The following is a 25,479-nucleotide window of genomic DNA, read 5'->3' as shown; positions in this document are numbered from 1 at the left end:
ATAAAGCTGCAATGTTGCATTCTAGATAAACCTTATGTCAAATTTTCAGAATCTGGTTCTAATATATATATATTCGCCTACATTTGTAGCCCCATTTCCCTAATAAAATGTTCAAAAAATTGCAGAGGTGACTGTGAGCCCCGAACCCGCACCGCCTGCCGCTAGCATGGCTATTGAACTAAACATCAGTGTATGGTTCCAATGCGCTAGACCGCTCGGCCACCGATTGTTAAGTAGCAATTTTGAAAAACAACCAGTGGCATGGAGTGATCTATCATGAGTGACGTCATGCCGGCCAAGAAAATGGTTGTGGGTAGCCTGGGCCCAGGTACTCGCACCTCCGTCACTACGATTTCCACTGACTTCTCTGCATGCAGGTCTAAGATGTCTTGGGTAGACTGGTCCAGGGTATAATGTATGTCTGGTTCCACACAGCCAATACGCAGGCTTTGAGTTTTAAAAAATCGAGACCTGTGTGTGATGAATTAAAAAAAAGCACACCTCAAACTTGTAAGGAGTGCTATTTTTGAATGATGAGTGTGATTGTTTGCAAGTGGCTTGGTGTGAAGCCCAAAACAGATGGGTCCAGGGGGCAGAGCCTCCAGAAGCTAGCTGCTGGATTTGGGCCTTTTGGAATGCTCCCCAATCAGGTTTTCCTGATATAATAACTATTACATTTTAGGGCCAAAATCAGACATATGCTGTTTCATAATGGCCTACTACATATACTGGGGTAACATTAAGGTCCGAAAGTGGGTGGGGTGGGGTATCTGCAGCACGCTTTCATCAGCATTATATTTATAACTAACATTTTGTGCCTTTGGGGTGATTTTGAAGTTGTTAAATTGTTATTGCTAGAAACTTTTGAAAAGTGTACATGTATTTTCAACTTGGGAATAAAAAGTTGGGATTAGTGATGTGGTCGACATGCCTTATGTCGACATAATGTCGACGTCGGCACGTATGCCGACATGTCGACATCAAAAAATTATGTCGAAAAAAAAATTTTTTTTTTTTTTTTTTTTTTTTTTTTTTTTTTCAAAAAATATTTTTGGCCAGAAAAAGCAAGTTATAGGCCCAAACTGACTTGTTATTCAAGGTTGGAAACCAGAGAAATACTGCTACTAAAAAAAAAATGCCAATTTTTTTACAAAGTTGGATGAACTTGTACATTTTGATTACCTTTGCTTCTATTGAACAGTCAGGGACACATTGAATTAGTATGCATTGCTAGCTGTTCAATAGAAACAAAAGTAATTAAAATGTACAACTTTTTCCAACTTCGTAAAAAAAAAATTGGCATTTTTTTTTTTTTTTTGAGTAGCAGTATTTCTCTGGTTTCAACCTTGAATAACAAGTCAGTTTGGGCCTATAACTTGATTTTCTGGCCAAAAATATTTTTTGAAATTTTTTTTTTTTTTTTTTTTAGAATTTTTTTTTATGTCGACACACTGTCGACGTCGGTATACTAATTATATCGACATGTCGACAATAAAAAACGGTGCCGACCACATCACTAGTTGGGATGGGTTATTCCGTTTATTTTCTTGAATATTTAACGCATGGGCTGTTTTGAAACACTTTTACTTCCAATATTAAAACGGAACGGTTAGTGCAATTTACCTTAAAATTTGGGAATTGGATTATTTTGGTACAGTACAGACCTCAATGCGAGGTTCAAAACACAATACGAAAAAATCAGGCTACCTACCTTTTAAATAGAAGAAGTTTTATGTCTCGCACAACAACTTTTACTATTTTCTTATTGACGGTACATGGTATTGACCCCGGTAATCATTCATTCATTCATTTATTCCTTCATTTATTTGATACAAAGTTCAGGGGAAGTAATTTTCATGGAAGTTGTTGTTGTTTTCATTGTTGTTATTGTTTTCATTGACTCGTCAGATTCAAGTGGCAAGCGTATTGAGGTGGCCAATCCTGTAGTAGAGCTGGATGGAGATGAGATGACCAGAGTCATATGGGAGAAGATCAAGGAAACGGTAAATACTCATTTACTAAATTACTATGCACGCATCTGTTACAGAGATGCAACTTATTACTTTTCCGGCATGGGGGGGGGATGAAACTTTTCAGCATAAAAAAAAACACCAATGTTTGGCCACATGACCAAGGGCCAAGTCTACTGAGCCTGTCAGGAAATGGATTTGTTACCAAATTTCATCTAGAGCTGTGTAATGTATTTAAAACTTACTTGCTCATTGTCACAAAAGAAACATTACTTTCATTACTAGTGTATAGTAATGTATGAAAAATGTCATTGCATTTTTGAAACCATGTCATTTTCCCTTGGATTTTCTGATAGTACTTTTTACTACTTACAGGTGTGTGGACCAATTGTAACATATTTTACCCAACATCACCCAAACATTCTTATTCCAGGTTTTGAGATTTGCTCTAGCAGCTTGGATTGTAGATTTAAATGTGTATCATAGTGGCCCATAAGAACATTTAAATGACTTACCAAATTTCACTGAGGTTATAAGAAAAATATGAGCTTTCATGCTATCATGAAAGTTCATCTGTGTTGGTAATCAAATAAATGAAGAATTGAACTTTTGTTCACAACACATAAAGTTGCTCACCTGAAATTTTCGGTTGTTATTACTACAACCTTCTTCAGCAGAATGATCCAGTTAGTTGATCGATTTGACGACTCTTGACTTGTGGCGTCAGAACTGGATCGTAGACTCTTGCTAAGTTGTAGCGCCCCCGTCCTTATTCAGAGAGGGTTGGTCCGAGGTATCTCAGCATATACACATAGAGTCCCCAGGACATCACATGGACCTAGAGAAGTGCAGATCCTCGACAGAGAACCTCGGTACTTCGAAAGAGGAGTCAAAGAGGCCATCCACATCCGGGCCAACCAACCCTCTCTGAATAAGGACGGGGGGCGCTACAACTTAGCAAGAGTCTACGATCCAGTTCTGACGCCACAAGTCAAGAGTCGCCAAATCGATCAACTAACTGGATCATTCTGCTGAAGAAGGTTGTAGTAATAACAACCGAAAATTTCAGGTGAGCAACTTTATGTGTTGTGAACAAAAGTTCAATTCTTCATTTATATGAGCTTTCATGATTCATCTGATATCAAAATCTGGATGAGGCTTTCAATGAGGCCACACACCTTTAGATTGCAAATGGGCAATAGAATCATATTTGTCTGCTTTTCCCAGAAACACAAAGTGCGAGTGCAATGAAATGACAATGAAACATGGTGTCGGAAATGACAATTCTTTTTTTAATTTCCACTCCAATTTGCTGTTTTTAAGCAGTGACAAAATTCAACCAAATTTATAATGGGGAAAGCTAAGGGAAGGAGGGGTGGGGAACTCTTTGGTGAAGCATGTGCAGTTAGCAAGCACTTTGGTACACTCACATGTGCACTGTGCAGGCATACACAAATATAGACCTAGTATTAAGAGGGTGAACTTGAGAAGACCTGTAGACAACTTCCTGTGAAAGCACTCCCAAGGGAATGAATCTTTTTACCACAGAAGAAATTGCTCATTTCCTCCCCAGCAATCTCTATGAATCACTGGTGTGCCAATATCACATCATTCACATGCCAAAGTTCTATAACCCCAATGCGCACATACATGCTTGAGTTTGAACTCACCATACAGCAGGTATGAAATCTGGTACTCATGAACACAAGGTCCAACATTTCACTGTTAAACTAATGGGGGTTATTGAACTGAGTCAATGTATTAGGGCTGGTTTGGCATTATTCCACACATTAGCCAATTACCATGTGTAGTGTGCACTGTGTAAGTACTAAATAGCAATGAACTGTTGCCTCTAGTGCAATCTATTACAGCATGTCATAGCACACTCTCATCCTTCCAAGACATATCAAAATACATGCAGATAGTTCTATACATTTGATAGATGCTGTGAACAGATGCCTCCAAAGGAATGTGTTACTGAACTTACTGACCCAGCAGAATGCTCACATTTTCATGACTAAGTTCATACATGGCCTATATAAACTCAAGTGCACTGTTATTAATGCTATGTATAAGTGCACTATGCTTTCATGAGTGATGGAGTTCGAATGTTAAGTCACACTAGCCAGAGCCTGAGCCCTGATGTTAAATTATTAATACACCCAACACTAATAGAATACTGCACACTGATAAACTTGCGAGGCACATGAGAAAACTAACATCTGCTCCCATACGTCTGAAAAGTTTGTCAAATGAGTGAAACCGTTGTACGATGACTTCGTTAATCGCAAACTAAACAAAGTCCATGTTTGCACGGACACTTTAATATGCCAGTTCATTGCACTAATCTAAGAATTTTATCTGATTGTAATAAATCAATAATCAAAGGTGACCCATTGCCCTCTAAGCTAAGTACCCCTGGTACATAATATAGGGGAGGATATATGAAATTATGAATGTTGATATGAAAACTGCATACATTTTTGTGTTATGTACATGTGGAACAAGTTTGGAGAATATGAAAATTACATGTACTTAAGGGCAGAGTAATGGGAGAGAACATGGACCTTTTCGAGCTTCATTATTTCTGAATTGTATGTCCAAAGTATATAAAACTATACATTTTTGGAAAGGAAATGAGTCAACGAATCCCATGGTGACGTCAGATTTGTTCAAAAATCTCAAGTTTTTGAAAAAATCACAAAAATTCACTTTTTTACCCCAATTTTTTTGTGACAACTTAGAAAAAAATCCGTTCGGAGTAAAAAAATTTCAGTTAGCTTTTCATGAAGAAGAGACATGAACTTAGGGAAGGTTTTTTTATTTTTTTGAAATTTGTCTCTTTTTTCGAAATATTGAAAAAACTAGAGCGATAACCGCACCATAGCTGAACCATGTGGCTTCGGCAGTATATTGTGGTAGGCCTATACCACTGTCACCCGGAGTCTGTAATGGACATAATCTCGAAATGCTACGAAGGTATGACCGCCCGAGTGGTGTTAATGAAAGAGGAAAAGTAAAGAATATACAATGAACTAGAGCAGCTGTGCCCTTTGCAAGTGCACGAGGTACCATAAGTTAGGCGGATGACTGTGACGATCTGATCAAGCAGCAATACTGTGCAGCTTTGCAAGGGCACGAGGTACCATATTAGTTAGGCGGATGACTGTGACGATCTGATCAAGCAGCAATACTGTGCAGGATAGTATTAATTTTAATAAGACTGTTTCATTAATTGCCGTTTTAATATACCTTGATCGTGAGAAGCTGGCATTTTGAAAACTTGACTTATGACCCCTTTAATGACCTTAAATGAATTTTAAAATATTTAAAACATGTTAAGAATGTCATAAGGATCATTGCATTTAAATTTCAGCTCAATTGAAGCATTTTGAAAACTTGACCTTTGACCCCTTTATGGCCCCTTAATGACCTTAAATGAATTTAAAAATATTTTCAACATGTTTAGAATGTCATAAGGATCATTGCATTTAAATTTCAGCTCAATTGGAGCATTTTGGAAAACTTGACCTTTGACCCCTTTATGACCCCTTAATGACCTTAAATGAATTTTAAAATATTTTTTAAATGTTTAGAATGTCATAAGGATCATTGCATTTAAATTTCAGCTCAATTGGAGCATTTTGAGAACCTTGACCTTTGACCCCTTTATGACCCCTTAATGACCTTAAATAAATTTTTAAATGTTTTGAACATGTTTAGAATGTCACAAGGATCATTGCATTTAAATTTAAGCTCAATCGGAGCATTTTCAGTTAAAATGACCTTTTTTGACCCCTGTGACCCCTGGATAACCTCCGATGTTTGGAAATATTTTTATTATATTCTTTATGTTTTCCTCTTTCATATGACACCACTCATGGGGTCATAGCTTCGTGGCATTTAGAGATATGTCCATTTCAGACCAAATGGTTAGTCAGTAAGCTAGTAAGTAAGCTAGTAAGTAAGCTAGTAACATTCACTCTTATAGGCTGATACCATTTCATGGTTCAGCAAACATGTGAAAAAAGCCATTTTGTCACTCTATTAAGCTAAAAATTGCACATAATGGTGTATATTTTTGTTTAAAACAAATATTTTGAAAAAATGAAAAAAGCTTCCCTAGACTTTGATGTACTCTAAAGGAAAGTGCAAAAAGTTTACCCTTTGTTTGCATATTTTTCGAGTTATCTTGTCACAAAAATCGCGCAATATTGTCAAAAGTGAACTCTGAGAAATCGATGTTTTAGTAAAAAATGTCAAAATTATGCACAAAACGTCCTTAAATTTTAAAACGGTAAGACTTTCACACTTGTAAAAGCTGTATCTGGTGCATGGTCTAAATATGCATCTTTTTGCACCAACGAATCTATGTCTGCTTTCAGTGCGCCAAATTTCAAAATAATTAAAAAATCTAAGTGGCATTTTGACTGCAATTTTTTTTTTGTTTACACCACATTGCTGGCGTTAACAACATACCGAATGCGCCTTGACTCGTTGGACATACGCAAGCAGAGTTGCGCCACGTCACGCTTGACGCCGAATCGCTGCAGAATCACAATATTTCGCATTCGCACATTTCTGACTCATTATTTCCGCCAATTTACTAAGCTGTCTTGAGCCATGTGACTTTTTAGAGTTGAAAAGAGTGAAATAAATCAAGCAAAAATACGAATAAATATTAGCAAGTTGTATTTGATCAGTTTCAAGTGAAAGAATACATCTTAGTGTTGATAAATATCAAAAAATCTCAAATTCGGTCGTGGACGAATGTGTCTTCCATTACTCTGGCCTTAAATTGTGTATCATATAGGGCAATTTAGGTGATCAGTTCCAAGTCACTAATCAGTCTTTGTTATCACATTACGCATCTGTATATGTGTGGATAGCTTAGAAGTCTAGAAGTGATATGAACTTTGCTCCTCATTCATCAAATTACTTACTGGAAATGGGTCATTGGCCTAGTGGCTTTGTCAAATTACTGCAGGAATCAAAAAAGCAATATTTAGAGTGATGACTTCTGAAATGTAACATACAAAATCAAAATAGATATTACATTGGAACAGCCCAAACTGCTCTTGGGGTACTGGTCTTGAAGTATGTGTTGATTAAATGTAAAAAAATGACTATTGTATTAGGTTTCAGAACTACAAGACATGTTTGTGAACAAAAATGATCATTTTACATTATATTCCTGAATTTTTTGAACATCGAGAAAAGCTGAGCTAATGAGTATACAAGTAAGCAATAAACAATTCTTCTATTACATTTTCAGCACTGCACTGTATAATTATGTGTCTTATGAAACTATTTTTGGCAAGTCTTTGTAATTGACTCTTTGCAGTTGATCTTCCCCTACTTGAAAGTTGAATGTCTTTACTACGATTTGGGTCTACCCTACCGTGAACAAACCAATGACCAGGTCACAATTGACTCTGCAGAGGCCATCAAGAAACACAGTGTGGGTATCAAGTGTGCTACGATTACCCCAGATGAAGCCAGAGTTGAAGGTTAGTAAGAAGGGTGACGGGAATTTCAATGAGCCGTAATTAAAACCACATAGTCATGACTCATGGATGGTGTCAGACAATTAGGTATGAGTGTGCACTCATTCATTAGCATACCAGGGAAATTTTAATATTTGGGGAGAAATGCTGTTTCCCAAATAAAGAATTTTTATCTTCCAGGGAAATTGTGTTACACATGTTTTACAAAAATTATGCACAATTTGTAGGACATTTGACATTTTTGTTATCACTAATAGGGGATGCACTCCTAAATCCATTTTTAGGTTATTTGCAGTCCACTATACATGCTAGTGAACTGGATCCCGTTTAGACATACATCCCCAGTTGGTTAAATATGTCTGTGTTCAATGGTGAACCCTAGACTATGCATAATCAATTTTTATCCCTTTTTATTTATTTATAACTTTATTTTGTCCGATCTCGGCAGTATTTTATTTTACTACATGTATCAACCACTGCTTCCTGTACATTATTATTTTCAATCTGCGTAATACTATATGCCACCCCCGGATACCACTGCTTTACTAAATTACGTACCTACCGTTATAGTGCTCCCATTACGTACACCATTGATTTCCCCATGTTCATACTATATTAAGAGAGGACTGCCTTTACTGTTAATTTGAGTATCACTCTTTGTCAACAAAATGCTCCCTTCCACTTGATTCCAGTACCGCTCCCCCCTAACCCCCACCCCACCCCTAACCCCCGCAAAAAGAATTGTTGATGTAACGGGGGTAAACTCAAATCTATTATCTTGCAGTAACATAAAAATGATAAAGAGAGCCCTCTCCTGATAAGTGTCATAGTATGAAAAATAATGGTTGGAGCCCTCTCTTGATAATTGCATTGCGTATTTAAGGAAGAAAAAAGCAAAACAAAGCCAAAAAAACCACAAAAAACAATCTGACTACAGGGTAGTCTAGGGTGAACATCTATCATAATTGCAGTATAATATGTTAAATTAATTTGTGCCATTTTTTTTCAGAATTTAAGCTGAAGACAATGTGGAAGAGTCCCAATGGTACCATCAGGAACATCTTGGGCGGCACCGTATTCAGAGAACCTATCATATGCAAAAACATCCCACGACTTGTACCAGGTTGGACGGCACCTATCACAATAGGCCGTCATGCTTTCGGAGACCAGGTAAGATTACCTACATAGCCAGGGTCTCAGTCATGAAGATTTGAAGTGATGCTTTAAGACTCAAATCAGTCTCAATGCAATCACTAATTGTTAATTATGAACAGCATTAAAAAAAAAAAGAGAGCAAGGTATACCAACTTGATGTGGGGAAACAAAATACAGACTAGACAGTATGCAGAGGGGACAAAAAACAACCAATGTAGGCATAAAAGTTGGTAAAGTTCGATAGCCAAAAATGACCAATTCCAAGGCCCACAGAAGTGTTAAACCTGCAAAAACAACAGGGATCAATAGGAATACAAAAGTGCACTGGACAAAGTGATGAAAATCACTATGCACATAATCAGACATAGAGAACCAAACAACCAATGTAGGTACAGGCAAAGTTTGATGGCCAAATATTGCCAATTAGCCCACAGAAGTGTCGGGAAAACGGTACAAAAGTGTACTGTTAAATGTAATCCACTCATCTACATTTATACCATTAAATGTTGATTAAGCAGAAGCACATATGGTTAACAAACCCAAAGAGGGTTGGATTTTTTAATCTACTGAAGTTAATTCCTAAAGAGTAGTCTAGCAATACATGATAGCAACCAACCGTATAACAAGTTACAATGTAATCCATGTTGCCTTGTTTCAGTACCGTGCTACAGATTTTGTAGTAGAAAAGCCAGGTAAATTTGAGATGATCTTCACCCCAGAGGATGGCAGTGAGAAACAGAGCTGGGAAGTATACAAGTTCCAAGGAGGAGGATGTGGCATGGGCATGTACAATACAGATGAAGTAAGTATTATAAAGAATTGGTTTAAAAAATATTGTTTTGTAAGAACAGAAAAGTAAAATATGTGTAATATTCACTGGAGAGAATTAAGGTGAAAATGCAACCTACAAATGCCTGGTAATTATCAACTTGTTGTAGTGTTACGACCAGTGTTCGAATTTAGGAAAAATAAATGGTTGTCCCACGGACAACCAGATTACAATTTCTGGTTGTCTGGTCCGTAGGCCTACAAATGTGACTTTTGGCTAGATTTATGGTTGTCCGGCGGACAACCGAATCAGTATTTTTGGTTGTCCGGCGACATTTTTAGTTGTCCCGGGCAACCGGACAACCAAAATTTCGAACGCTGGTTACGACCTCATTCCAATATAAACTTCAGATCGGGGTCCTGTTTCATATTCCTCAGAAGACCCATGACATTTAAATGAGATGTTATTACATCTGAATACATGTGGCAGGCTTAACCATAATCACTGGATGGTTCATTCTGATGTTTTTAACAATTCTCCAAACCTTATCTGTTTAATTATTGATTTGTTGTAAGTCTTGTCTAACCTGTAATGAATGTATATTGCTTCAGTTAACATGTGGATCATATTATTATGTTCTCTCCTGTCTCCCATCTAGTCTATTCAAGGATTCGCACATGCATGCTTCCAATATGCATTGGGTAAGGGCTGGCCTCTGTACATGAGCACCAAGAACACCATCCTCAAGAAGTATGATGGCCGATTCAAGGACATATTTGAAGACATCTACCAAAAGTAAGTAGCAAGTACAGTTTTTAAAAATAACACATATTCAGCTGGATGTATTTTGACAAGGTGTCCATATTGGTTTGTACAGATAGCTGAAAACAAAGCAACAAACAGGTCAATATGTCTAATTTGGTGATGCACATATTGACCTTAGCTGTTTGTTGTGCTGTTTTCACATGGATGTGTATATGTATTCAATCTATGATTGCAGACATACACAGTTGATGAGCGCAACTTGCTTGTAGTGCATAACAATGTTTTCAAAATTGTTTTCACCTGTTGCTATGGTAGTTAATCCGATTATTATATCACTTCGCCAGTATATGGCTTGTGTGTGATATAAATAGTAGATTTCGACATCATGATCATAATGGACTGAATATATTTCTGAACAGCCTCGAATTAGGCTGTTTCAAATAGTAAGTTGTACTCCAATTAAATTTGCATATTGCAATACAATTTCCAATGTGGGGTGCAAAATTGTGTTTTAACTTCTTAAACGATAAGCATTCTATTGCAATTCATTGGCAACAACTTTGCATATGGTCGTGCGTCATGAATTGGGGTATAGGAAAAGGTGGCGGTGTTACATTTTTACATTTTTTTAGGACATTCTATACGAGATCTCAAGAATGGAGAGGGGTACTGAACTAGTTGTGGTCTCATTTTGTTCCTAATTTATCTAGCTAACATTTTGGAAAGTAACAACTTCACACTACATTTCCTTCTTGAGATATTGCAATTCATACGAAGTAGTGTCAGGGGTGGCGGCGAATACGATTGAGGCGAATACGGTTGAGGCATGTGTTAAAGTATAGGGAATATTGATTTTTAGTGCCTCTCGAATTTATTTTTTACTCTAACTTTGTAACCCAGCAAGGTATTGGGATGGATTATGTACCATTGTTTTGATATTTATGTCTAGTAGGTAATGTGACCAATTTTACTCCAAGCTAGTTTAATTTGTTGTAAATGTGCTGCATTCTGTGTCATGGGTTCTAGGCTTTTCCTATAATGTTACTGTACTAAGCATGCATTTATGCTCAAATGTTCTGAATGTCATATTTCTTGAATAAGTTACCCTACTTCTGTAAAAGTTATCATTTCTTAGAAGGAAATTTGATGAGGAATTCAAATATGCCATTGGTTTTTGTGTAGGGCATGAAGGAAAAAAGTTTTGATTGAAAATATAACAAAAATCATAAAAATTTTGTACGACTTTTGAACACCCTGTATCTCAGTTAGGCAACATAACTCATCATTACAAGTTTGCTTTTTTTGAAAGTCTACAATGTTATTAGCACATCTAAAAAGGTTTTAAAAGACCAGGTGTTTATGTTAGTAAATAAGAGAGGAACAAAATTGTATACTTTTTGAACCAAAATTTAACTTTTCCACCCTATATGACATTTGTGGCACCCTGTATATTGACCAAATGTTTGTATGTGCGTATTCCTGGTACTCTAAGCTTTACAGTGATATATAATTTTATAGGGTTTTGATGAAGAGAATATGAATTATATCAGTTTAAGTACAAAAACATGTAAATTGTGGAATATTTTAGTATGTAACGCATTTGGCCCCCAATTCATGGCGCACGACCATATCAACTAAAAATGTAGCCCGGTACAATTTTGACAAAAAAAAGTTTGAAAAGTTCTTTTGAACATAGATGATGCCATCAAGCACATTGAGATGTTTGATCCGAAACCTGATTTGAGATGCAGATGAAATGATTAATATAAATTAATTTGATGGCAGGTGTAGCAAAACATAGAATGTACAGGGTATTGGACCTTTACCATTATTCGAAGTAGGGAGCAGAATTAAAGTATTCCTTATCTCTTCATAACTTACCCTCAATTGATATACTTAACTGTACAAAATAATGGTTACTCCAAATCAATGTGAGAAGATAATAAATATTTGGGTTAGAAATCATAACATGGCTCTGAATGTTACCTAACCATTACATTTTATTTGTCTCTCTTTCCCAATGTAGGCAATATGCAGGGGACTTTGAGAAGGCCGGCATCTGGTATGAGCATCGTCTTATTGATGATATGGTAGCACAGGCTCTCAAGTCAGCAGGAGAGTTTGTATGGGCATGTAAGAACTATGATGGTGATGTGCAATCTGATATCGTGGCTCAGGGTGAGTAAAATTCAATGTTACATGCATTCCATTTCATATTTTTTTACTAATTAATAATATTATTATGAAAGAAATATTATAACTTAAGTTGTGAACCATACAATACAACCTTATAATTGTGTGTGTAAAATTAATCTCCTCCACAACAGGTTATGGATCACTTGGCCTTATGACCAGCGTATTGGTATGTCCTGATGGCAAGACCATTGAGGCAGAGGCTGCTCATGGAACAGTAACAAGACATTACAGGGAACATCAGAAGGTGAGAAATAATACCTGCAACTGGTGTGTGTGTGTGTGGGGGGGGTGGTATGTGCATAGGTGTTTGCCGGCAAACATGGACATTAATATGAAACTTAACATTCCAACCGTGACTCTATTGTTATCATCAGTCCCCGGTTGATATGTTTAAAAAAATTGTGTATAATTTGTGTAAAACGGGTCAACATCCCCGGTTAAAGGCAATTGTAAGAAACACCGCACCGCAAGAAATCTAAATTCTGACGATCCCATCATGCATTGGGACTTTGCACATGATATTTTGCAAAATGTAAACACCACCTCACCTGCCCATGAATGTCACTTTGCATTGTGGGATATGGTGCAGTCAATCGCATGTCTAGCCTCTAACATAAAAATGGCAAATTTCCAGATATTTGTGCTGACCTTTAAGCACAGAAAATCAGAAAAATGCATCTGCGTTCATTGGTCCAGTACAGAGTCCACAGTATGTACTTGCACAGTACTGTATGAAAACATGAAAGATGTGTGTGTTGGGTAATGCTGTCGGGTTTAAACGTTTACATGTGTAAACGGCCAGGAAGCCGTTTAAACATTTAGCAAATTTGCTAAACTTGTAAACATATTTTAAGCAACAAAAAAATCAAGTCAAAAATGGTTGATAACAAAGTCTGGAACTATATTTTTCCCTGGAGAATATCACCGAATTTGAAGACCAAAGTCACCAAACACAGATCCGACTCCAGTGTAGCCGCGTAGGCCTACTTCCGTGCATGTATATATAATACTTATTTTAATACACTTTACACTGATAACATCGCCGGCGACCCACCTGGCCTGAGGGTTATTGTTACTGTTAGAGCGCCATCACTTGGTAACCCGGAAGTCAGTTCATTCTAAAATGGCCGCGGCCGTATTTTGCGGTCACAGCAAAATCATGTTGGTTTTGGCATAAAAGAACGGAAATAAACACATTTCTTTCAAATGTATATGCATTTGAAATGAATCTCCACAATAAACTAGCGTAGTAATGCCGATGTCTTGGAAAGACTTTTGATATTTTCAGTCCCGTTTTTCGGTAAGCTTAAAGTGGATTTTTTGTTGGGGACAACTTCTGTTTACACGTTTAAACGCTGTTTAATTGCGGGGGAAAGTCCGTTTAAACATATAGAGCAATAAACGGAAATCGACAGCCTTAGTGTTGGGGTGTGGAAAAGTCTACCAATATTGAAAATAAGTCTTGGAACGCTTGCGTGTAAAGAACGGAAAACTCACCCCCTCTCCCCCATGCAATGTTGAGAACTGCCAAAGTCTTCAGCAGTTTTCCAATGTGTTCCAACATTGATTGATGGGAAGAGGGGAAGGGTAAATCATGTTGTAGATGTCATGTTTGTTCCCAAACACAATATACGTCATTTCCAAAATCATAAGAAATTTTGCACAGAATTTCGACAGAGTGTGCCAACTGGCAAGCATTCCGAGTACTTTTTTCCAAGATTGTAGCCATACTACATAAATCAGGTAGACATGACTTAGAATTCATTTTGTCAAGACCAAATGAAAAATTAATTAAGACCTGATGAACCTCTTCAATCAAATAACTTTTTCCAAATAACATCATGTAGACTCGCCTAAGACTACATTTTATTAATACATTAAATTGATTTTGTCTGTAATTGCTTTTGTTTATGTAATTAAATAACAGAATAATTTCCTTTTTAATAAAAATGCTTTTGCTTGTGTATTTAAATAATGGATAAATTGCCTTTACAAGGTCAACATAATAGTAACACTAAATTACAACAACTACACTAAGCAGAAGAAAGCTCATTATTTTTCCTCATAACACTAATAAAATCTTAGACTTTAGATACATTTCCTTTCAAAAGTGTTAGCCTCATCCTTCATGGTATTTACTGCACATACATGTACTGTTCTATGGTGTACTGTTCTATGTGCTATGGTCCATTGTGATGCACCTGCTTCTATCCAAACCACTGTGTAGAAATTGTAATCAGATTGTTTGGGTGATTTCTAATTTTGTTCTTATATTTAAAAAAAACAGAAAATCACAGCACTAAATTCTACAGGCATTAAAGTAAACATTCAATTTGATTTCCATCACCCAGAGAGCATTGTTGACAGACCTGTTACTTTACCATTTATCACCCTGATGTGCCAGGAAATTGAGGCAGGCAGCTGTTTCGTGAGTGCATTCTATGCAGTGTCTTTAAGCACTTGCATGTATAAATCAGCCCTTTGAGCGAACACATGCGATTTGAAGCTGTGCCCATTGAAATGCACACTGACGTCACTGCCACATCAGGGTGAAAATGGATAAATGAAATCCTTTCTGTTTTATAATTTCAACATTAATTATCCTCCAGTTTCATATGTTGGTAGACACCGGTACATTACTTTCATTCACAATTCCCCTCACCGCCACCATACCCTGACAGAACCAATTACTACGTTTGAAATTTGCTGTTTTATTTTAAAGACTGCTCTTGATTTTCATTTTAGTGGACAGCAAATTGAAGACATTCATGGCACTGAGCATCACATGCAGGAAATTGCAATATTTCCGGTCCGATGATTTCTTACTTTATGTCCATTATGTTGCCCTATAAAAGTCTCTCACCTAACTGAGGGAGGGTAATGTGATTATAATAAGTGGTGGTGGTGATGAAAGTGACTAGGCGAGAGACTACAATTTATATTTGTCTACACCATTGTGTGTAGCCATCATATCTTAAACTTTTCATGTATATTTGTGACCAGCTACAACAAAACTAGGAATATCAATTTTATGATAAAGCCTTTATAATTATACATATCACAAAACTTGGTCTCTTTGGAAGGACATTTTTAGTGGTTTGGATGTAGCACTTAGTACTGATATTATTTCTTAACGAACCAACAAAATTGAACTCAAGAGGACTATTTAATCCATAATTCCTTGCCTGTTGACTTTTAGTTAAACATTTGGTCAATGCTGTGAAGACATTCATATCTGAGCATTGCATTCACACTAATATCTCAAGACCCTCAATGGTAAATTGTATCATATCTTCAAAAGTGTACAATTCAAAACAAAATTGGTATTATTTTTTTAGCTTTTTTTCTGTTTGTAGCTTTAAGGGGGTACTACACCCCTGCCCAATTTTTTGCCTATTTTTGCATTTTTCTCAAAAATGATAGTGCATTGGTGACAAGTAAGATATGTATATTATAGTAGGCATGACCAATGAACCATCAACTTGATTAGAACACTCCCATAGACATGCAGGGAGCTCAACTGTGCACTGCTTGCACAGACATTTCTAAATTGATCTCATTATTTTATTTTTCAATATTTTTCTGTAAAAATTGGGGAAGTTAATGCCAATTATATTTTGTAACTATCTTGCAAATTACAGCAACATAACTTATTTCATTTTCCTGTAAGTGCGAGTCAAAATTGGTCCATCGCCACAGTGCGCTTAATTGCCAGTGGCCGAGTTCAGCACTGCTCAAGAATGGCACAAAATATTCATGTCAATAATTTCAGGTGAAAAACGTGGCCTACTGAGCTGAAATTTGGCAGAGTTGCCAGTAATACCTCTATCATACCCTCTGTAAAAAGGTTAAAATATTGAACATGTAGATCTTGAGTTACAAATTAAATCACCAGCTTCCCTTTGGAATTTCCATACTCCTTTCGAATCATGCTAAGAAGACACCTTTCTGAACATAAATGTGAAGTTTCGTGCTCATTTGATGTATTTTTCACCTGATTTCAACCCTAAACGCTTTTCTTATATTTAGGCCCATACCATCTACAACTTGCTGCTGGCTATACCTTGTTTAGAACTTTCAAAAGAAGTACCTGAATGTGCAACCATAACTGTTTCAAAATAGCCCGCGAAAGTCATGCAGGTAACTCAGAGGTCATGTATTGAATTGTTTTGAATGAGGAATACTACGGGAACCAGCACCTTTTGTTAGAAGTCACACATGAGCACGATGAGTGAAGTAGATAACCTCTATTGTTGTGAATGAGTCAATGACCTTCAATGACACTTAAGATTTAATTTGCATACACCTACTAATTGGTCATATTAAACCCAATAACATCGAAATTTTTGGTTGTGAAAAAAGTTTACATGGACTTTTGCAATTTTGATTTTGTGCCATATCGGCCATCTTTGATGATTTTTGGCAAATGTTCGCTAAATGCATGATTTCAATGCCTCGGTTTGAAAAAAATAATTTATGCCATTGACTAGTAAAGTGCCATTTCATAAGAAACCCTTTGATACTTTCACAATATGCTTGTTTCATGTTTGCATATATGTTAAAATAAAGAAATATATAAAGGTAAATATATGCTTATGCCAATTTTGCTCCCAATTGATATGTTTGGACCTTGTCATTTTATTTCGCTCCAATGACCGGTCAGAATGGGAAACTTTGAAAATTCATAATTCGAAAAGTTTTTGACCGATTTTGACCATTTAACCACCAAAATACTTCTATTGATGAGTTCTATCCAGAAAACAATCTTTTGTAGCAATAGGGGCAACATGAAATTTTGATGGTTATCCCTAATTATAGGGGCAAGGACTACAACTACTGCACTGGAAATTTTATTGCCACAGACAACAGTTGTGGAGTTACAGTGAAAAATGAGGGAAAACCAATATTTGATCAATAATTCAATAACTACTTGCCTTGAGTTGCTGAATTTTCAGTGCAGTAGTTGTAGTCTTTGCCCCTATAATATACATATCTTACCTGTCACCAATGCGCTATAATTTTTGAGAAAAATGCAAAAATAGGCACAATATTGGCCAGGGGTGTAGTACCCCTTAACAAAATAGCAAACAATACCATGTTCCTGGTTTTTTGAGAATGGGTCACATTTTACTGGAAATAAAACATCTTGTTTTATCATTTTAGTAAGCATATTTTTTATTTTTTATTTTAGTAATCATATTATCACTATTTTCCTTTTTCTTTGCCTTTAAATGTAATCATTATACCTTTGCATGATTTCAAATAAGTTTTATAACATGCTATTCAACCTGTGTGTATCATGGGTTAAGCAGTTGAAATTAAATTGTTAGTTACAGCCATGTAGTAATTGTGTAATTATGTTAATAAATTTGATGATTGGGTTTTGTAGTAGATGATGTAAGTAGTAGGGTAATACTTATTAGATCACCATTCACTCACATCTATAAGAATCAAATTAAGAAGCAGCCTTGGGGATTTGTTGCTGGACATGGACAACAATAAACAGCTAATACAGCTTACATTATGCCTGTGAGGATGAAATTAGTTAATCAGCTAATTTTAGGTTTTTTTGTGTGAATTTGCATTCATATGACTGACAAACAAATATCAAATATTGTACTTGTTTAGTTCAAGCATGAAGTCATTCAACTTGATGTTTCCATTGCTGAATATATTCTCTGTAATTATGATTGTTGGGCGTTTTTGTCTTTTTCCAATGTACACGTGGGGTAGTGTGTAGCGATACTGTCAGAGATCGATTAGAACTACTAATGCTCTTTGGATACCGTAATGCAAAAGATATTTTGATTCTGAAATTCAATGTAATCAGCAAGGCTTTGAGATGTGCGCCACAATGACCACACTATACACTTCAAAGATAGAATGATAAAAATGTTGTGGTGTAAAAAGAGCCTATGAATAATTGATTGAAATTGGTGCAATATAATTATGTAATACAAATTTGATTATCACCTCTATGTGGCTCAAAATAAGCTAAGGTGTCATAAAAGTGTAACACACAATTATTTTTCCAGCTCTTTTCTTTTGGTCTCCAACCAGGTTTAAATTATAGTATGCACATATATCGCTCATAATACACTAAAAGAAAGATAAGTTATAGACCATTTACTTCACAAATTTAATTTTCTAGCCCTTATGACGTTATATTTGACAGACACAATTTTGATGATTTTCTGCAATCAAATAAAAATTTATAAAGTATTACATAAGGTATTTTGTGGTTATTTAGGTGTAGGACCTACAGCAACTGATTGTGGAAAAAATGTGTCCAAATATTACAATAAGGAGGATAAATTGTTATAAATAAAATATGTGTGTCTGTCAAGCCATAACATACGCAAGATGTCTGTCAAATGTAACATACAGAATAATAATTTGGCAAAAACAGTAGTTCAAGATGGAAATTGAATAAAGATCACATGCAGTTTATAAATCACATGTTTTAAAACACTTTTATAAACTCTAAACTATCATCATAATGTGAACATCAAGTGATTTTTATTTTTTAAACGTATTATGTATGTTACTTTTGACAGACACATACAAATCTTATGTATGTTACTTATGCATAAAATGTTTGACAGACAACACTTAACAATGGATTGTGTCATCAAAAAGCTTCTCCTCACAAAGTGATAGTGCCACAAAGCTAGGTGGAGCTAAATGCTATGTCATGTAGCATAATTAGCTGTATCACCCTAGTTTAGCAGGAATTACAGCACCGTCTTGCGTATGTTACTATTTGACAGACATTTCAAGAAAAATTTTAAAATTGTTATATGTTCAAAAAGATGGCAGCCACTTACAAATTGATTATAATATGGAGAAATGAAGTTATTTACAATAGATTTACCCTTTAGTTTATGCTTCAAGTCTTTGTTTATAAAAAACTGAGGGACTTCAAAATCAATCAAAAGTTTGACAGACAATAGTAACATATCAAAAGGCAAACTTTTAAATCCTTTTTTGATCTGTTAACTTATAATTCATAATGCCTCTTTCTGTTTTTTTGATTGGTTTACTGCACCATTTTGGGAAACAGGTCACATGAATTTCTATAAGGATCCATAAAAAAAATTAAAAGCTGTTGAAAAAAGGCGTCTCTTGGCATGTTACAAATAAAAGTGTAAAAATAGGCATTTTTACAGCTATTTTTTATTATTTTTATTATTTAGAGTGAAAGGATTTTACTTAAATTGTGTATGCTATGTCTTTTATACTACCTAAACTTGCCACTAAACTAGCAAATATTCCATTTCTATAATTATTATTTTTTTAAAAAGATGTCAAAATATATGGCTATAATATGACACCTTAGCATATTTTGAGCCATGTTGAAACTAATTGCTCGTACCACTACCAGCAATAAATGTTTCAAAGACAATATATTTTCCCAAGTAATTTGGTTTTTATTACCAGAATTGCACTTCCCAATAATGCAATTAAGTTTCAGCTACGTGCTTTCAAGATTACATTTATTGTAAACAAATTCAATCAAATACGTATATATTTGCACAATTATAATGTTTTATAAACCTTCAATTTTAAATTTAGATGATTATTATGTTTCTTGCAAAGTGTTCTTGTAGTAATTTTATCCATTGGGAGTTTGATAAGGGGGCAATCAAAATACATGTTGAAGTGAGAAATTTGATTAATAACATACTTACTAGAAAGCTAGGCAGGATTCAGGGCTAGAATTCTAGCAGGAATCCACACATTAGCTTTTCCATTAGAGTCGCATTGTAACTGTGACCAGCAAGTTTTAAAAATAAATGACTGATAAAGAAAACTAGAAAGATGTCACGCGAGACTATTTTACATGCAACATTAAAGTGCATGAGTTCTATTGACCTATGATATATTTCACTGGGTACAAAATATATCTAAAACCATGCTAAATGTCATTTACTGTCCCAAGATCAATATCTTAAGAACTTATAATTCAAAATCAATAATCAATGGAGGCAATTCTATTGTGCTGCTGTGAAGAAACCAGTAATATTCAAAATACTGTTCCATATTTTAGGCAGTGGACAGATTTGTTGTTGTGTACACATTGGCTCTCAGTGATGGTTCAACAAGCAAGATCAGTAGAAAATATGTTGGGATTTTGTTATCAGTGTTGATAAGTTCTTGGGAAATGCATGTTAATGATTGCATTAAAGGGGCATTTTGCGATCCACAGCATCATCTCAAACTCAAAAAAGTTGAGATTTTTATACCACTGGAAACCTCTAGCTACATTATTTATGTGCAAAAAATGGTACACAGAATGAAATTTCAACACAGTGGCCTATGGAGCAGTGTAATACACATAATCATGTATAACTCGCAAACAAAATCCGAATCAACTGAAATGTTGGGAATAAATGTTTTTCTTGGATATCTACTAAAAAAAGAGGATGCTAGTTTACCATGAAATACCCCTTTTATGGATTCAAGCAGCTAGTTAAGTCACTGTAATCATAGATATTTGTATCTTACAATGTTTTTCTTTGCAGGGTAACCCAACCAGCACCAACCCAATTGCCAGTATCTTTGCATGGACTCGTGGTCTAGAGCATAGAGCCAAGCTGGATGGTAATGAGGATCTGAAACGCTTCACTCAGACTTTGGAACAGGTCTGTGTGGAAACTGTGGAATCTGGAAAGATGACCAAGGATCTGGCTGGATGCATATATGGACTTAAAAAGTAAGTGTGTTGTATTTGTAATCACATCCAAATGGGGACGCAAGTCTGATATTCCAACTGAGGACTTCTCGGGGACCACCCTGGTTTATAAATATGTGCAATGGGCTGTAATTAACGTAAAGAAATTCCATAAAAAGTGTGTATAATTTGTGTAACATCCCTGGTTAACCAGTAAAAGTCAGGTAGTAACGTCCTCTTTTGCATATTCCTAAAGAGCGTCCATGTTTGGGGGAGGCTCATGTAGAGGTGGGGTGGTGGTGCTTTTGGATCACCATGTTCTTCTCCTAAGGACTGGAATAATGTTGAATAATGACCTTGCACATGTCCTCCCTATGCCTGGATGATATGGATTTGTAATTATTGCACTCCTGTCCTATTCTTCTGAGGACCTTGTGCTTGACATCCAATTTCCTTCGAAGGGATAATCAGATTTCACATAACTATGCAAGTGGATTTTAACACAAACTTCCTTTCACCTGTCAGGATGCAAGTTTATATCATCCAACAAGACATGTTTGGACTATTTTATCAATTTCACATTTCATTTGGTCTAAATTATGTTTTTGTTATTGTACATTTCAGTGTGAAACCAGAGCACTACCTATACACCATGGATTTCCTTCAAGCTATCTCCGAGAATCTTACCCAGAGAATGAAGTAAAGCTAGTCGTCTTCTATCGGTATTAGCTAGATCAGTCAGCCAGCACTGTCAATGCACTTGAAGCTGTAGCTGCAGTGCTACCTTTCTATCCTAAGGTCTACACTAAGTTATAACAATAGTATTATTATAAGCACAAAACAGCGTGTCTTTTGAAGTGTTTCTCTGCTGCCCAAGTTTGCATGATTCTATATTGCCAATCACATTGACGGCATAGTTTGGATTATTTTGTATGATTCAAAGATGGGTGAATGAAATTATGTTTATTTCATATGTGAATGAGAAAGGAACTGGTCGCTCTAGTGATGAAGTTTATCAACTGTATGACAAACCCATGTTAGAGTATTATGAGATGAAAAAAGGGTTGTCGGGTTTAATATTGTTTTTGTACAGGGTAAAACCATGATGATGTAATAGACATCAATTTATGTGATCCAATAATGTTTCACATGACGCGCAAGCAGACTTATTAAGTTAAATGAAACGTTTGTTGTTCAATTTAATGAGGCAATATTAAATCATGCAAACATGCTTCCTTGATCATTGCTGATCAATTTACAACCCATTTGCTACTACATGGAAATTTCAGAAAATAAACCTTGCCAACATAAACTCATTTATCTACGTATCTGTATTGTTGTGATTATATCAGCCTGTTGTCAAAATTTAATAGCAGATTGATTCAAAACTTATTTTGGTACCAAAGTTGTATAGTTACCTTTCCAAGCAGCCAGGATATTGCAATTGTTTGATTGAAATGAAAAAATTGTGATACACAAATTAAGTCAAATATATTTACATCACAAAGTTGTATTCTAAATACCTTTATTAGATCTTTATGAAAAGTATATATTGTTTTTGAAAGGAAATATATTTTTGTTCGAATGGTAAATTAGTGTGACCAATAAACTGACCATGTTACAGGTCAAAAAAAGATTAATATTTTGCATCAAATGTAAGTGCACAGAAGGTCACATTAGAAGGATAAAATCACATCGGAAACCAATTTAATTGCTGTTCGGTTCCTCATAATTCTGTGTATTTGACCTAGTTGTAGTATTCATATTGACAGTATGGACCTAATAACTTAAACCTTGGAAATATGTTCCAATTATTGTTGTATTGCAGATGAAGTGAAGTAAATTAGTTATTTCAAATCATGGATGAATTGACACTCTGTGCAAGAGTGGTTACATGATGTGTAAGTGATAATGAATCATAATGGTTTATTAGGAATAAAAGCTGGTACAATGTCGTTCGGGTTTTTTATGCATCAATATTGATATAGTACAGTCAGTCGAAACTAACCACAAAGGTATTTTGATAAACATGCATGATATGCTATATGAATGTCTTCATGTATGCAAAATGGAATTGAACAAATAATGCATCAAAGACTTGCACAAACCTGCTAATGTGTGAATCCAGCAAAATTAAGAATATCTGTAACTAGTCAACTTAGTTTTGCTCAGGTAAAGCTCTGAAATCTAGATGTAGCAATAACATGTATATTGGTTTGCTGAAAAATGTGTCGTGCTTGGATTGTGTTATCACAGTAAGTTTGGATATATTGGCCATAAAAGAATACACTTCAAAAATGGTTGATGTAGATATAATGCAGCTGAGGGTACGCTGTCTCAAGGAATTTTAACAAATAACAAAGATCATGAATTGTAATTTCACAGATAAAACAATGTCTTATTAAAATATTCATAACTGTATTGAAGTGATTTCAAAACAATTTGTTTGTAATGGTTTTTTTTTTATTTATGTGTCAAAAATTGTATTGACAAGTGGCCCTTATTATCTTGAATCACCAGCCATATACCAGTACTATGCTTTGAACACAAAAACAGAAGTATGTTACTGAACATCACAACTGATATTGAAAATTATTAAACAAATATAAATTTTTCTAATCCAATAAAACTTCACACTGTGGATGTCTACCAGACCTCTTTGAACATTGTTGATGTTGTTGCGACGATCTGTTTACTGCATAGGATGTTGGTTGCTCAGCAACATGTTGGCCAGATGGTTTCTTCTTCAGGAGATCATCATAATATTCAGGACATATTATATTGCCCCTTGTCTCCATTCATGGTGGTGCCTTGCTGCCTGATTTCCATTTCCTCTTTAGTCCTTAAATTTAACATTAAAATAAGCCAACATAAATAACTTCAGTGAATAGAAGTATAATCAACATAAATAAGTCAAGCAAGTTGGCAACCGTGTTGTTGATGACAACCACTTTTATCCTTGAAATGCATGAAAATCCCTCAAACACACAGAAAACACTAATTTTATTTTGCCCAAATAACCAATTTGAACCTATGATAAATAAGCATCTTTGGTAAAATCATGCAGCAGCAAGTACTAATTACCCAATGTAAAGCAGTACTGGCGGCCCTTTTACACAAGTAGTAGTAACTTAAACAAGAAAATCATGTTAATTATGCACGGCCATCATAAACTTCATTACATTTGTAGTTAAGAAACTGGTATAACTCGGTTAAGAATCGCATATGCTGCAATTTTTTCTATACTGTAAATCAAAGGTAATTGTATTTCGCCATTCCATCCATACGATGTCGCCGTGGTCTGCCATTTTCAATGTAATTGTTCACGCAGTGGCAAGGATGAAATTAAGGCATTGATTCAGTATGCCTCGGTACACTTAATAAATAGAAGTCCTTGTTTTAAACTATGTTCATTAGATTGAAACGAAATGAATAACTAAATTGTGGAACTTTATTATCAATTCTAAAAATAATGATCAACTTAATTGAGAATGAATGACTGTTGTTTTATTGTTGTGGCAATTAAATAAAGAATCACCCAAATACTTAAATAATTATGTCAATTTAAGCAAAATTATATTACCAATTGATTACTTTTGTGCTAAAGAAATTAATATATGTCACAACCCCTTTCTGTTTTATAAACAAATGAGCATTTCTGCAAGAATAGCCTGGGGCAAGTTTCTTGGGCACTAGCGTGTCAGTTTCATTTATCTCAGTATAAAGTAAAAAATAAAAAAGGCAATTGTACGAGTTGACCCAGATGATGCCTTGGGTTTTCATAAGGGGCTGTCATTTTCTTCGGAAGGTGGGGGGGGGGGGCATGAATATAGAATCATAAATTTTTTACACTCAAAATAGGGGGGGGGGGCATTTAATTATTAAGGGCTTGTGATCATTACAATTTTCTTTACACTTTTCACCAAATATTTTGCACAATCTTTAGATACAATTAAAATGTTCATGCTATGCGTGCATTCTTTACACTTACAATCACAATTTGTGCATGCCGCACCTTCTATTCAACCTTAGGGGGCTGGCATTTTCTTCGGAAGGGGGGGTCCCAAATATGTCGGTGACCGGAGTCAATTTTTTTATGACCCCCCTATCGTGGGCAAAAACTTTATGACCCCCCCCCCCTTTCCAACTACACAGACTCAAGAAAAATTATTCATTGCCGGAACTAAGGCGCGGAGCGCGTCAAAACTTAAAAGTGAAGAAAGTGTGTGGAGCACGTTAAAATTTTTATTGTAAGTGTAAAGAAGGCGCGCGGAGCGTGTAAAAATTTTGCATATATTGTATGCACATTTCGATTGCGAAGTTAAAGAATGCGCGCACAGCGCGCGAAAATTTTGAGTCAACAGCCCTTAATTATTCTATTTTGGGTGTTAAAAAAATTATAACCCCCCTATTTTTGGTCTGAAAATTCTATGACCCCCTGTA

At 35.5% G+C, this 25,479-nt stretch overlaps 1 protein-coding gene across 1 annotated transcript in view; it reads left to right on the top strand.

Moving 5' to 3' along the window:
* Positions 1-23,477, top strand: part of LOC140150577 (isocitrate dehydrogenase [NADP], mitochondrial-like) — a 24,926-nt gene extending 1,449 nt beyond the window's left edge. The window contains exons 2-10 of the mRNA XM_072172615.1: positions 1,909-2,003; positions 7,315-7,480; positions 8,487-8,647; positions 9,291-9,434; positions 10,060-10,196; positions 12,193-12,344; positions 12,494-12,606; positions 20,888-21,078; positions 21,661-23,477. Of these exons, the coding sequence (XP_072028716.1) occupies positions 1,909-2,003; positions 7,315-7,480; positions 8,487-8,647; positions 9,291-9,434; positions 10,060-10,196; positions 12,193-12,344; positions 12,494-12,606; positions 20,888-21,078; positions 21,661-21,739 (1,238 nt within the window). The 3' untranslated portion in view covers positions 21,740-23,477. The remainder of the gene's footprint in view (positions 1-1,908; positions 2,004-7,314; positions 7,481-8,486; positions 8,648-9,290; positions 9,435-10,059; positions 10,197-12,192; positions 12,345-12,493; positions 12,607-20,887; positions 21,079-21,660) is intronic.
* Positions 23,478-25,479: the final 2,002 nt, after the last annotated feature.

Source organism: Amphiura filiformis, chromosome 1 (assembly GCF_039555335.1).
Source record: "Amphiura filiformis chromosome 1, Afil_fr2py, whole genome shotgun sequence".
NCBI classification, from domain to species: Eukaryota; Metazoa; Echinodermata; class Ophiuroidea; order Amphilepidida; family Amphiuridae; genus Amphiura; species Amphiura filiformis.
Note: the sequence above shows the minus strand (reverse complement) of the source record. Positions and strands in the feature narration are given on the sequence as shown.